General features: G+C 50.4%; 1 protein-coding gene across 1 annotated transcript in view; it reads left to right on the plus strand.

Annotated features, from left to right (window-relative positions):
- The window catches only part of LOC144165680 (guanylate cyclase 32E-like), a 64,433-nt gene that overhangs the window by 27,945 nt on the left and 22,300 nt on the right, over nucleotides 1–14,188 (plus strand). Inside the window, exons 12-18 of the mRNA XM_077695490.1 lie at nucleotides 1,801–1,877; nucleotides 3,979–4,035; nucleotides 6,047–6,204; nucleotides 8,884–9,060; nucleotides 9,916–10,099; nucleotides 10,964–11,113; nucleotides 12,446–12,644. Coding sequence (XP_077551616.1) covers nucleotides 1,801–1,877; nucleotides 3,979–4,035; nucleotides 6,047–6,204; nucleotides 8,884–9,060; nucleotides 9,916–10,099; nucleotides 10,964–11,113; nucleotides 12,446–12,644 — 1,002 coding nt within the window. The remainder of the gene's footprint in view (nucleotides 1–1,800; nucleotides 1,878–3,978; nucleotides 4,036–6,046; nucleotides 6,205–8,883; nucleotides 9,061–9,915; nucleotides 10,100–10,963; nucleotides 11,114–12,445; nucleotides 12,645–14,188) is intronic.

Raw genomic sequence — 14,188 nt, forward strand, 5'->3', positions numbered from 1 at the left:
TCCTATGGCACATTTCAATTCTCGTAATCAACTTTCCTGAAAAACTTATTGAGCACAATTTTCTATACCAGGCATTATTACACGAAATGGCTGCACAATACTTTTTTTTTGCGTGAATATAAATGTGGCTAACAAAGTTATTCACTACTCTGAAGCCGGCTGTTTTCATTGCCAGTCAGAAGCAATGGGGCCAGATGCCGCTGGTGCATAACTTCGCACGACCACACCATGTGAAGTGTTGTCCAATTTTCTTGCAAATCGCTTGAAGCCGCACAGGAGCCACAGCACATGTGGTGACTTTAATAATCTTTGCCTCAGCCTTATGAATGGACGTGAATTTTCTCCTCCTTAGTTAAAACTGATTTCTTTTTCCTTCTTTTGCGAGGTGCTTGTACAGGTGCCGTCAAAAGTAATTGAAGCACGGGAGCTGTGACCGAGCCGCATAGGAGCGCCGTGTAGCTGCACCGGCTATAAACAACAGGAGCAGAACACGCATGCGCGCCTGCCGACGGTGTTGCCCATCTATACTTCTCAACCCACTTATTTTAAAGCTGCTTCGAGCGTTATTCGCGCCATACTGGTCTCAGCGATGGCGCTGATAGCAGAGGCGGTATCTAGAAGCGTCGCTCACACTTTCATCGCAGAAGAGCTGCTGGAGAGGCGCCGCAATCGCAGGGATCTGAAGTGATGATTTTTCTTTTCTAATATTTTGAGGTACGTCTGCTATCAGCGCCATCGCCGAGACCAATATTCTGCGAACAGCGCTCGAAACCGCGTTAAAAGAAGTGGGTTAAGAAAGAGTGGCTATCGACGTCGGTAGGCACGCATGCGTGTTCTGCTCCTGTAGTTTACCGCCTGTGCAGCTGCACGGCGCTCCTATGCAGTTCGGCCACAGCTCCCGTGTTCCAGTTACTTCTGGCGGCACCTGTACAGTGTCGTTGAGACTAAGGTCGCTGTGCAACGCCACCCCGTTACAAAGGGGAACCCGCTAAGCATCATCATCGCGCGATTTCCGGTGGGACTTCTAGTCGTAGTTCATATATATCATCGTACAATTTTTGGGGGAATTTTCCCAAGTAAATTTACCTCCGCGTTAAAATCGGGGGCGCGTCAGAATCGTGCAAACACGGTATGTATAGCGTTAAAAACAGTAGTGGGGGAAAAAACAAGTATTTAGATATAGTATCCCGTTTTAGGGCATCGAGCAAAACGATTACTGAAGGTTACTGGTGAACGGCTGCAATGTTGTAGCTATGGCAATGTCCTCGAGGTGCGCGCTTAGAGGAGGGCGAGTGTCGGGATCCATTAGGCTTAGTGTGAATGATCCCCAGTGGAGACCTTTAGCCTTCTGCTGAAAACGGCGCTTTGGTCTGGTAAAAGCGGATCACTCTAGTAATATAGGTTCAAAGGTTTCCGAGCAACAACTGTGGCAATATAGGCTTGAAGTCTATTCGACGTAAGTATGAGTTTGCGAACGCTGCGTGAAAGGCGCTGTGTATACGGAACAAAAATTACGAATAATGCAATGTGACCCGTTTAATTGAAGAAATATAACGAGATTCACATCAACCATGTAATGTAACTGATAACGTGGAGTACGCTTCGTGGAATGCGGCGGGTAACGGGGTAGTACAGTTTGATGTGTCTGGTTGAATTGAACAGAGAAGAGAAGACAACGTGTAACGTAAATCCATTTAGTGTAAAGCTCTTCAACGTAATTTACTCTCATGGCAATGAAACGAATCCATGCAGTACATGTGATGTAGCGCATGCGCGCATGTTTGGTGCCTTCCTTTTCAGGTACTGGGCCCACGAGCAGGCGCTGGACAGGCTTCTCTGGAAGGTCGACTTCCACGAGATACAGATGGGCGGAGGCGGCACGCACGCGGTCGCCGTCAAGGTGCCCAGCTTTGCCATACGTGCGTTCCTTATAGCTCGGCGATCTTGACACCAAAAAGCTAGAAGAGAACGTCCGTAAACTATGTGTACAGTAGAATCAAACCATTCCATGACCCCCCTTAACGACATAGGGGTGAGGCAGAAGTTAGGTGAAAGGTACAAGGTAATTTTTTTAAAGCGTTAACAGCTGTCATCCGAATGAAAGACATTTATTAGTTGCGGAGTATACCTTAGGACCGCACAATGTCCGTCCGCGCCCGTGCTCATATAGACACCCATTGGGCTACGACCGTGAGTTAGTACCCGAGAGTCAAACGGCTTACCCCCTCGCCTGTAACGGTGCGGGGTACCTTAGGACCTCCCAATGTCCGTCCGCGTTCATCCGTGCGCACACCACCATCAAGCGAAAAGCAAGCGAAATTCGATTTGAGCCGTGAGTTGCAGTTTAATTTAGGGAATAATTTAAGTGCAACTCACGGCTCAAATCGAATGACAGTCAAGGCGCGAAAAGGATGTCACTCGGGGCGCAACTTGCATGTCATTTCGATTCCCCGTACACCGCACCCTCGCCATCATCCACGGAGTGGAGGTGCTGCTTTTTTTTTTTTTTTTTGACTCCACTGATCTTGAAAATGGCGCCCATTCATAACTAGAATCCACTCAAAACGCATATGCGTATAAGCTTCAGGTCTAAATTATGCTTGGATATTGCTAATGGTACCTATTTAAAGCGAAGCTGTCTATGTCTCACTGACGGCGTATGTCGCGTCAAAATACGCTGCAGGAAAGCCAACTACCTCTCAAAATTATCATGATCGTGGGTGAAGTGAAGTGAAAAAAAAGCACTTCCCGTGGTGGGAATCGAACCCGGGTCCCTCGCGTTATGAAGCCGACGTCTCTCCGATCGCGACATCCCGACACAACCGATCGACGCAGTTCGAATTTAGAGAGGAGTGCATGGACTTGCAAAATTAGACAGAAAATTACGCCCACCTCCCCTCGCGGGAACCCTGGCGTGATGCGACGCTGAAGAGGGTTCTATTGGCGTCGCATCAAGCAATCGTCGGGTACGGCAAGAGAGCAAGCGCAAGCGCAAGCGCGGACGACCGTCGACTGAGAGACCGGACGGAGCACGGCACTCCGCTTCTATGCGCAGCGCGCCCGAAGGAGAGGAGACCGCGGAGAGAGACAGTACTGCACCTGTGCAGCCGCGCGCAGCGCGACCGCAGGTGTTGGGAGAGAGTGTTTGCTATCGGAGAGGGGAGAAGAGGCGAGCGGATGAGAGACGCAGCTGTGCGGACGCGGACGACGGACGCACGCAGGACAGGGCCGCCGGCAAGAGATGCTCCTCTCAGCGTCGCATCTAAAAACCTAGCACCCCTGCGTCTAACAGCGATGGTTGTTGAACGCGAATCTTTCTTCGTGCGAAATCGAATGGTGAAAGGTCAAAGCAAAAGCCGCTTCAATCAAAAGTCCAAACTGGGTGCGAGTCAAAGCCAAAGTTCAACAAGTCAAAGTCCAACTTATAACTGCGAGTCAAATTCCAAACCCAGATGACAACCAAAGAATCCCGCACGAGAAAGCTTCGCGTTCAACCGTCGTCGTCGTTAGACGGAGGAGTGCATGATTTTACTAGCTAACCTGTTCAAGATGCGCATCCAAGTGATGAGATGTATATAAGCTTGGGGTGCAAACTAACGTTTTGAAGGGCGTGTGACTTTGGTGGTGACGGCGCACTGATATAACACACCCCGGGACGATTTCTTGCCAACGCATCGCGCTATAGGACACGTCACACTTCAAATATACGTGCAGCCTTGAGAGTGTCTTGTTCGCAGACAAAAAATACACGGGACCCTGGCCATATACGCTTCGGTTAGCATATCGAGGAGCCATCCTGTCCTATAGGTGCGGATAGCCAGCGAAGATGTGAGGTTCCGAGCTACTCGTTCTACACCCTCCGTCTCTCGTTCTGTCTTCGTGCTAAACCTACGGCGCCTTGTTGGCCGGCGATGTCCACGTGGTCGCCGGTTGGCTGTGCACGTGTTCGTGGCGGGCCTTCGAGCTTTCGTTTTTCATATGTTCACGTGGTCATCGGCATAAAAGTCGATAGGGTTACGTACCCTCTGATGTTGAGTGAAACGTTAGCGACTGTGTAGCGTTCATTTTATTGTTGGCTGGTGTTTCCTTCCTGCAGCTTTCGGCTTGCTCCCTTCCTGCGCACAGACACCGTAAAAAATTAAAGCCGTTCCACTCAACGTGAAAGCTGTCGTAAATGCAGAGCAGTGATTCGCCATAACGGCCTGTGGCACCGTTATCCGCTTACTGCTACTACCCATCACGCTCTTCGCCTCCCTGTCTCACTTCTCTCTTGATGAATTGAACGGAGGTTTGTCCAAAGCAGTTCAAATTTCCCGCCTTCGCAGTGCTCGCGCGCCCCCTGCCTGGAACGAACAGCGCGAGCGGTTCTCGCACGTGCCGGCACCTTACTGCGCAGTCCACAACGCGTTGTTTTTGGCGGTCCCATCTCCCCGCGAGGGGGACTCGAGTAAATGCGTCGCATAGGGGGGTGGGTGTATTGCGTTAACGTTTAGTGTTTGTGAAGTTGGTGGTAGTGAATGCGTTGTATCAGCAGCTTCTTGACGTAGTTTGAATGAGTCAAGGATATAAGGCGCGTTCGTAGCCTCCCATTCTGTGTCGGCTTTGTGGCGCAGTTGGCAGAGCACCATGTGCATTGCGTTCCGCCCGCAGGGTCGAGGGATCGAAACCAGGCGCCGGATAGTATTTTTTTATATAGTGTAGGGGGAGGGGTGCGGACTACGACTACCGACGTCAACGCAGGTGACATCGTGAGTTACTGAAATGCTCTCCATTTAAAAAATACGAACAGCTACGCTGTAAAAAAAATTTAGTAGACGCGCATCCCTTTGAGAAAGTAGTCAAGCACGTGAAGTGCGATTTTGAATATTCCGAGATAGCAAGCAAGGAAGTTGGATAGGAGGCAAACGAGCCGGCGTTCGTGGCACGTTACACATACAGTCTACGTATGGTCCATCTCCCCCCTTCCCCCGCCAGCATGGACATGATCCACGCGTGAAAACGCGTGCAAAACGTGGGTACGGGCCCGGGACATATGGCCACCCAATTCTACCTAGCAAGTGACTGGTCTTGTTATTTTGGCCAATCCCTCGCAACTGAATTTTTTCCAGTGACGCCGAAAAGAACAAACCAAGATGAATTTGTCTTCCGTGTGTCTTGGACCTTTTAACAAACCGTAAAGATATCTGCTCGATTTATACAGCGGGCATGCAGAACAAAATCGAAGATGGGTTTGGTACGTGCAACAGATGTAATGCTTACAGAAATGTAATGCTAACATAAAATTTCAAAGGCATTCTACGGCTAAAAATTCTGGGCCGTCTCCACTAACGTAAAATCTGGCGAGGGGCGGATGTATTCAAAGATTGTAAGTCCCTCTCTTGCCACACGCCGTGCGCTGATTGGGCGCCGAAAAAGTGCCGGTGGGAGGAGCAATCGCGCGCTTGCTAAGGCGGTGGCGCCCTCTCTTGCGTTTAACGGGATTTAAGCAATTGCATAAAGAACTAGCCGTAAGTTGTTTTCGTGTCACACGCCGCAGCATGCTAAGAAATACGCTTTAGAGGAGAAAACCTGGCGTTTGAAACCAATTTTGAGACGGAATTTAGGAATTTTCGGTTATTAAATGCTGATTACTCCTGTATTTCAAATTAGTTTAAATCATGTTAGTTCATTTTGAACCTGTTTTATCCATTATACACTTGTTTTTGACTATCGTTTGACAGCTTCATTTACCTTGAAGACATAAGATGCCGGCAGGAAACGCAGATTGCCCGAGCCCCTAAGGCGCTTCGCCCCTTAAAAAAGTAACCCGCTTGGTCCTCTGGGCCTACACATTCTGTTCTCCCTGTGAAATATGTACCCAATCGCACAAAACCGGTTAGGCGTATGGCTTTTAGGCGTTATTTAATGATTGCGACAGTGGAATATCACGTCCTATGTCTACACGTTTCTCTCCAGAGCTATGGTGCTGGAAGTGGTGGACAGGCAGAAAGCAGCAACGGCGATGGCAGCACGCAGACCGGTGGTCTGGCGCCGGTGCCGACGGCGTCATCCCAGCTGTCCCTGTCATTGCAGCCCGAATTCCGCTACTCGCATCAGCTGTACGCTCCCGTCGGCGTCTACCGGGGTCGCCTGTGCGCCGTCAAGAGGATCCGTCGGCGCTCGCCCCTGGTTATCACGCGCGGCATCAAGATGCACCTGAACATGGTGCGTAGTGTCGGTGGCGGGTCATGCGGGCTGCTCGCCCTAGACTCACGCATACTCCCACTCGACTTTTGGTCTAATAGTCCTCCCGAGACTGTTAAAAAGAGTCGGGGGAATCTGTTTGCTGGAGTCACAGAGTATTCAACTGTACTCTGTTCACAGATTTGGAGACGTAGCGACAACGTCCTACATAGTCCTTGGATACTCTCTCTTGACTCTTGGTGTGATGGCATCCCGGGAGTCTCTAAAAAGAGCACCTTGACTCTCTCCGCAAGAGTCAATAGGGGTAAATTCTGTGGCAAGTGAATGACTCCGTTGAAAGAATCTCCGGGCTTCTTTTCTCTTCATCGGCATGACTGTAGATCAAGACCCGTTGGCATGTTGAGTCAATCAATCGCTCCATCTGATCAGTTGGTCCATGTAATGATTGACCAGCCAATGTCTCTTAAAATAACCAATATGCGGTGCTCGCTGTCTGCTCGGTAAGGATTAACCTCTTTTGCGTGTAGCTCAGATATTGGGTCACTGGGCGTTGTATTCGTGATCGTTCGCTAATTGGGGCATACGTTCCACTATTAACTTAATAATACGTGAAACCGCTTAATCGTGCATTTTACCAATGAACGTAACTCGGTGAACACCGAACCTGTTGAGCAGACATCGTTTCATTTCGTCATTAATGTAGGGTCGCGTGTAAGGAAGTCGTTACGATCTCGATAACACAATACGCTACAACAGCAAAAACCGGATCGTCGAACATCCCAACCGCACTGACACGTAGTATTACTTGGGGTTATATAATTTGTTTAGTATCGCCTATAGCATTTTCGGTTGGTTTCAATCATTGCTCGCTTACATTCCGTCGAGGAAGCTTGCCTAGCATCGCCTCTTACTACAACCAGAGTCCTTCAATGCTTTTCTGGTCACGAAACTCCGGCCGAAGTTTCATTCAGGGACAAAAGCTGCCGCTAGGATCGCCCCTGTTAACGTGAAGGCAGAGCCTTAGGCTCTGCGTGAAGGCTTCGCCGGCGGTCGACGACGCTTGCTGGCCGGCTGTTTCTCCGTCGGCACGCGCCTACTTTCATCTGCTCTTCATTTCCACCAGTAAAAATGCGAGCGAAGTTTTTGAGTCAGTTTTTGAGTCAGTCAGTTGTTGTTTTTGAGTCATTTGTTGTCCCGTAGCGCAGCTGTGAAACTGAGGAAAGACCACGGGTGTTACTGAGGCGCATATGTTGCAGTGTTCGTTCATTCCGGCAGGCACCACTACGTTCTCGCTGCGAAAAGGCGGACATATGGCGTTTTCAATTTTTGACTAGCCTTTGCAGCCACCTGCATGATTTGAGTGAACTAGCGCCAGAATTAAATCTGTATTCAGCCCTGGGCGCAACATGCTGCGCTGAACAAATAGGTGTGCAAACGTACAGCCCGTTGGGTTAGCGCTGTGTTTGTGCTATTTTATAGCACGCTAATAATGTAAAACAATAATCGAGATTCGGAAAGTTAGCGTGGACAGCAGGGAAAAAAACGCTCACGAAATGGAAGCAGAATAATGGGCGCGCGGAGGGGCCAGGGTAGGAGTAAATGCTACAGTTTTGAGCTACTTTCTCGGCTGTTCTCATAGGCAAGTGCCTGTCACACCCCTCCCACCCAAACGGCAAGTGAAAAAACCTTGATTGATTGATTGATTGATTGATTGATTGATTGATTGATTGATTGATTGATTGTGACGTTTAACGTGTCGAGGCTACACAGGCAATAGGGCGCGCGCCGTTGTGTAGCGCTCCAGATTAATTTTAACCACTCAGGTATCTTTAACTTGCGCCGAAATCTCGAACACGCAAGCGTTTTCTCTTTTCGCCTCCACCAGAAAAGCGGCTGGGAACCCGCTTCCTTGGGCTTATCAGCACAACGCCTTTGCCCCTGGGCAAGCGCGGCGGGCAAGTAAAATTTATATATATATATGCAGGCAGAGATAGCCATGCTCCGCTTTACAAATTCAAAATATCTCGTTGGATAACCAAAATCACAGTAGCTTCAGTGCGATCTTTGTGCGGCGACGAAACGCGACGACGTTTAGCAGACGGATTTTCTCGTGGGCGCGATCGTGGCTTGGGCTTCGTAAGAAGATACGCCGGCAGGTTTTCAAATATCCGGGCGACGCGGAGCTTCAGCTTCTCGCGCTGCAGAAGCACAGGTTGTCCACTTGTTTTGAACTCATCGGCTCGAATAATGTCCGTGGGGTCGAAATATTTCCCGAACACACGAACGGCCTTCGACTCGAAGCTGAAAGCGTCCGTCTCGTGTCGTGGAATGGCTCGCTTCCACCTGTCGCGTTGTTCGCGTTCGCTTGGGAGGAAGAATAACGAAGCCTTTTCCATTGTATTCCGATAGCCAGAGCGGCAACCAGGTACACAGCATGTCAGAGGCATGGTAGTTCACATAGTTTGCCCTTCGTGATGAGTTTAGAAAGAAAAAACACCAGCAAGCTCGCGCTCCAACCCACTGCAAATACGGCCGCCGCCGTCCAAGCCGCCTTCACCAGACTCGTAGCGCCACCGCGCGGGAGCGTTGGCCCCATATGAAGCTCTCCCATAGCGTTACGGAGAAGTTTCGTGACCAGAAAAGCATTGAAGGACTCTGCTACAACTTTACCCCACTCGGTGCTCTCGGTTCCTCCAGCAGCTCCGGGAACTGCGGCACGACAACCTGTGCTCTTTCGTGGGCGTGTGCGTGGAGCCGCCCAATGTGTGCGTGGTCAGCGAGTACTGCAGCCGAGGCAGCCTGCGCGACCTGCTCGAGAACGAGCACATCAAGCTGGACGCCATGTTCGTCGCCTCGCTGGTCGCCGACCTCGTGCGGGTGAGCAGGAGGACGTAACGTCGTTGTTTAAATCGTACACCGAGTCTGCGAAGCGAGGTGAGCGTATACTCGGGATGGGATGTGATGTCGCGGGAGCGTTATAACAATCGAAACAACGTGTGTGCCGGACACTACAAAAACTATAACTTGAAGTTTCGGCACCTAATACGACTTTCTCCAGCGCCAACGCGTTACGTGTGCATTTTCATTTCATGTGGGCGACGTCTCGTCGTAGTTTCGCCCACCCCTCCCGACCGGATCCGTGTGTTTGTCGTAAACCAGCTTTTTGTCTCTCCGTGCTGCGAAAACGGACTCTAACGGAAGGGGTTCCGTAAGAAATCCGCTCCTTAGGATGAATACGGAGGGAGCCGGTTTTTGGTAAAACGGAACCATTGGGTTTAACCGGTTTCCCTCGAACTCGCTCCAGCAGCGACTGGGGCTCCGTCCTCCCAAAAACCGGTTCCTGCCAAATTCGCTCCAGGGGCGACCTTTTACGGAACCCGTTCCGTCAGAACCAGTTTTTTCAACGCGGGGATGCCAGGCAAGCGTTCCACTGCGTGTTCCAGGCAAGCGTATTCACTGCCAGGAGGGCATTTAGTGGGGCACCGTATTTTCTCACGTGGGTGAGTTGATGAACTCTACGGTTCCGGGGGTAATCAGCAACGACCTCGGACACGGTATGTTGAACCATCGAAAAAACGTCTGTTTGACACCGCACATATCGAAAAGGAGAGAGTTTCTTTTCTTCAGGCATGTTAAGGTTTTTTAGGGTCCATGAATAAATATACTTCATACGAACTTCCGATTTTAAGCTCTCGTGCAACACAAGCAACGGTTTTCCTCGGCACGCCCCAGGGTATGGTGTACTTGCACGAGAGCCCCCTTCGCTCCCACGGCGACCTGCGGTCGGCCAACTGCCTCGTCGACAGCCGCTGGGTCCTCAAGGTGGCCGACTTCGGACTGGCGCAGCTGAAGCACAACGCGAACGACGAAACCCTGCACCGGCAGGGAGACCGCCCGAAACCCTGCAGGGACCACAGCTGAGTGTCGTTTCGGGTTCAAATCGGGCGCGTTGAAACGCGAATGGATTCTTTAGGGCTGCACCTCTTGGCGCAAGAAAAAAAGCAAATACGTTCAAAGAGTCAAAGAAGTTTACTGAAGTGCATTATTCAAATAACACAAAAGTAGAAACAATAATAGACAAGGGTCTCAAAGTCGATGACTGTACCGGGACCCTCGGTAAGTTAACAACAGTGGTAATAACTGCAAAAAATCCCGGGCCATCTCCGCTAACGTGAAACCCTGGGAGGGACGAATGCAGTGTATAAGTGTATTCTTGGCGCCTTGGCATTTTTGCCAACGGAGATGAAACCGTTGGGAGGTAGAGGTCTACAGCTTTGCAACAAAAGTACCTTGTATTTGAAGCACGACGCTCTCTAGCGCGAGGCGTTAACGAGTGCCCCGGTGTTTGAGCACCGTCACTACATGAGACTACGGCGACGACAGGCGACGCCAACAGCCCCAGCACCTGAGGGGCTTCGGCCCTAAAACTTAGGCAGCAATAAATAACAGTACAGCAAGCTCTTTAAAAAATATAAGGGACTATACAGTATTAAAAGCATGAATTCATTTCAAGTAAACAATAGAAGCAGGAAAGGGTTCATCTGTGTAAGGCCTCCTTTCTTCCCATATCCGCGTTGTCCCTCTCTGCAAAACGCGTCCTTAAAGGGTGGTTTCTTCTTAGTCCGACTGAGCCCGACATGGTCCGACTGGTCTCTCTTTTCCGCATAGCCGGTTTTAGGAAGAACGGAACACTTTCCGTGTGGGTCCGTTTTTTGCAGAAGAGAGCGATAAGAAAACAGGCTTTGGAACAAGCTGGTCGTTCCAAAACGTCCACGCGCAGGACTCTTGTGGCGCGCTCCTGAGCTCCTCCGGGATCCGGACGGCCCGCCGGAAGGCACGCCCTGTGGCGACGTCTACTCCTTCGCAATAGTGCTCTTCGAGACTCTGGCCAGGGCGGGACCCTTCGGAAAGACCAATCTCAACCCAACTGGTAATATGTATTTCCTGCTGACTCGGATGACATCTTTGAACAAGTGCCAAGTTCCAGTTTCAGGCGAAGTCTGACAGCTGAAACAGCATGCGCTAGCCCAGTCCTGCTCCCTTGGTGCCGCTTTGTACCAAAAAAAAAAAAAATTAAGGAAGCGCACACTAACGCGCAAGACTCGGAGATAGCGAAGCTGTGTGCAACCTTCACGACCATCAAGAAGGTTTGAGTCCGCGATTGCAGCCGATTTGCTTCTTCGCTGCCGCAACGACCTTCACTCCATCATTGTTGCTAAAAGACTGATCTTCTTTCATTTTTCGGGGGGGAAGTGATAATCATTGGGCACCACGTTGGAAGGGCGTACGCTATGAAGTGTCTTTCTCGTTCCAAGCAAGTCTCGCCACGATTACGACAAACGCTGGAGTCGTTCTCATTCCGAGCAAGTGTTGCGGCGATTACGGCAAACGCTGTAGTTTTTTTTCGGGGGGGGGGGGGGCTAGTCTTGGCCAATCTCCTAAGTGGCTATGCTTGGCTTGACAAACGTGCGTGGGGGACGCTGGGCGGTTGCCGCCACGCACGCACATACGAGCGATTGTAATTTTCTTGGTCTTTTTTAACTGCCGGGCGGTCGCCGCAATCTTGGCCAATCTCCATAAGTGGATATGCCTGGCTTCACGAACGTGCGCAGGGGACGCTGGGCAGTCGTCGCGAGGCACGCACGCACGAGCGGTGGGCATTTCCCTGGTTTTGTTAACTTTCGGGCGGACGCTGCGAGGCCCGCGTTCACGTACACGTGCTCACGTGCGCGCGATCGGCAATTTCTTGGCAGTTTTAACTGCGGACACGAAAAATTACGATTTGCTAAACAGCTTCGCTGTAAAAATAAGGAAGCGGGAGGGGGTGTGGCGAAGTTGAGGACGAGCTATGCTCATGTAGTCCTTGTTCCTTAATTAGGGAGTTTTAGCTGACCGTTTTTCACGCTCCGCTCCGCGCCGATAGCAAGCGGGAGCGCCATTGCGCATGCGTGGCGCGCAAAGCCGCGAACGGCATTGGCTCCGGTTGCGCTAAGCGGGCCGCCGATACCGGAGCGGACCGTCGAAAACGGTTAGCTAAAACTCTCTATTGTTATTGCATCCACTGAACCACTTCGAAGTTGCCGAGTATACGACCAACCTTTGATAACATGGGCTGAACGATTACGTGGGAGGCCAAAGGATATCTCATAATGCACTATGTTTACATCCAAAATACCAGCATGCTGATTCAGACTGATTCTTGCAGAGTTTGTGGAACGGACCGATTCTTGCAGGCTGATTCACGCAGAGATGGTTCTTGCAGAGATTGTGGAACGTGTGCGCCATCCTCCGCCGGTAGAGAGCCGCAAGTGTCCGTTCCGGCCCCCGCTGTCCCAGCTTCCCGAACCGTGGGACGCAGACTACGTGCGAGCGCTGCTCAGCGACTGCTGGGCCGAGGCGCCCGAACAGCGGCCCGACTTCAAGGCTGTTCGCGCACGGCTCAGACCCATGCGTCGGGGCCTGTAAGCTTGCGAAGCTCGTTTTTTCGCGCAACCCTTAGATTACGCGATGCAGTGCCTAACCTTGACACTATAGGACGAGCGAACGATGAGCCCGGAGCGGATGGGGAGACAGAATGGTCATAGCGGAGACGTTTCGACGAGGAAAGCCAAGGAAAGAGTTGTGGCATGAGGAGAAAAGGGGAGGAAAAAATTTGGCCGCGTATTTGCTCTTTTCGTTGCAAATGTGCAAATGTCGTCAAAAGACGATAGTCTTTGTAGACATTTGCCGAGGAAATGCCCCCTTCTGCTTTCCCGCTCACCTCTCATGCTGTTCCTGTACCGTCGCGCTCATCCCAAGGTAAACACACTAAAGGTTTCGCGGCGATTTGAATTTACCGCGTTCCACTGCTACAGGCCGGGTTCCTCGATGCCAGCGCTGCAGTACGGCGGAGACGCGCGTGAATGGAGGCGGCCGACTTGAATGTTTATAGAACCGCGTGGCTGTGCTCCACGTGCGTTGCAAGCAGAACGTGGAACCTAGCTAGTGGAACTTCGTTGCTGTTGCTGCGTGATTTTTTATATGCCGCCAGGAGGCGGCGGTTTTCCGCAGTAGATGTAGAATATCATTTGCTATCGAAAAACCAAGCATCCATGATTTTTTTTAATAAAGGAACACTGTAAATATTCCTTGTGTACTAATTTCCTGTTTCATATTTGCGTAATGTCTTGTTCTTGTTCAACAAAGTTGACAAGTATGAACATATAAACCGGGCTTAGACGCTTACATTTGGCTGTGAGCATATAAGACTATTGCGCAATACCAATTTTACTTTGGCCGGGTGGCTGAATCGAGTTACAGACAGACATTCATACAGACAGACCAAAATTTGTGGGTTTAAGTAGCCCAAGAAAGACTATCGTCTTTAAAAATGGCGGGAAAGTGAGCAGGAGAGCGGTGGGCGTGGCACTGTCCGTGGCGGCTGCTGTGAAGCGCGCCGCCCTAGACGAGGCTTAGCGGCGGCGGCGGCGCGAACAGCTGTGTCCTGAGATCTCCTTGTTGCGTTGCAGTCATAGAGAAGTCTCTCTATCAGAAGAGAAAACCGATATGTAAACCTTATGTAAGCCTTATATATAAACATTATATAAACCTCTTACCCTGCGCAATTCTTTATAGTGATGCAGCCAGAACGGGTGTCTCGTCCGCCGCTGCTACTAAACGCGCTGAGGCTGAGGGTAGCCGAAGCCAGGGCCCAGTGGTGCGCGCCGCCGATGGTTGCGTACATACGTATGTCTTTTATAAATTATGTACAACATTGTATACCAAAATGAAATTATCGCAGCTGCTGCGCTCAAAATACGGATTAAGAGAAGCGGGACATTTATTTTTTTTTTTCAAACCGTACACCGGGTTAGAGTGCTCTAGACTATAGCACTTCTCAAGTTGTTATCTGTGAATACGAATATACAGTTGACGAGGTCTATTTCGGAATGACCATTCCCATCTAGTTGACCAAATTGAACACATTCGAAATCTTTCCTTTCGTTTCATCTTTTCGTATTATTCA

Source organism: Haemaphysalis longicornis, unplaced genomic scaffold (genome assembly GCF_048455015.1).
Source record: "Haemaphysalis longicornis isolate Haplotype H1 unplaced genomic scaffold, Haemaphysalis longicornis Haplotype H1 scaffold_147, whole genome shotgun sequence".
In the NCBI taxonomy this organism is placed as follows: domain Eukaryota; kingdom Metazoa; phylum Arthropoda; class Arachnida; order Ixodida; family Ixodidae; genus Haemaphysalis; species Haemaphysalis longicornis.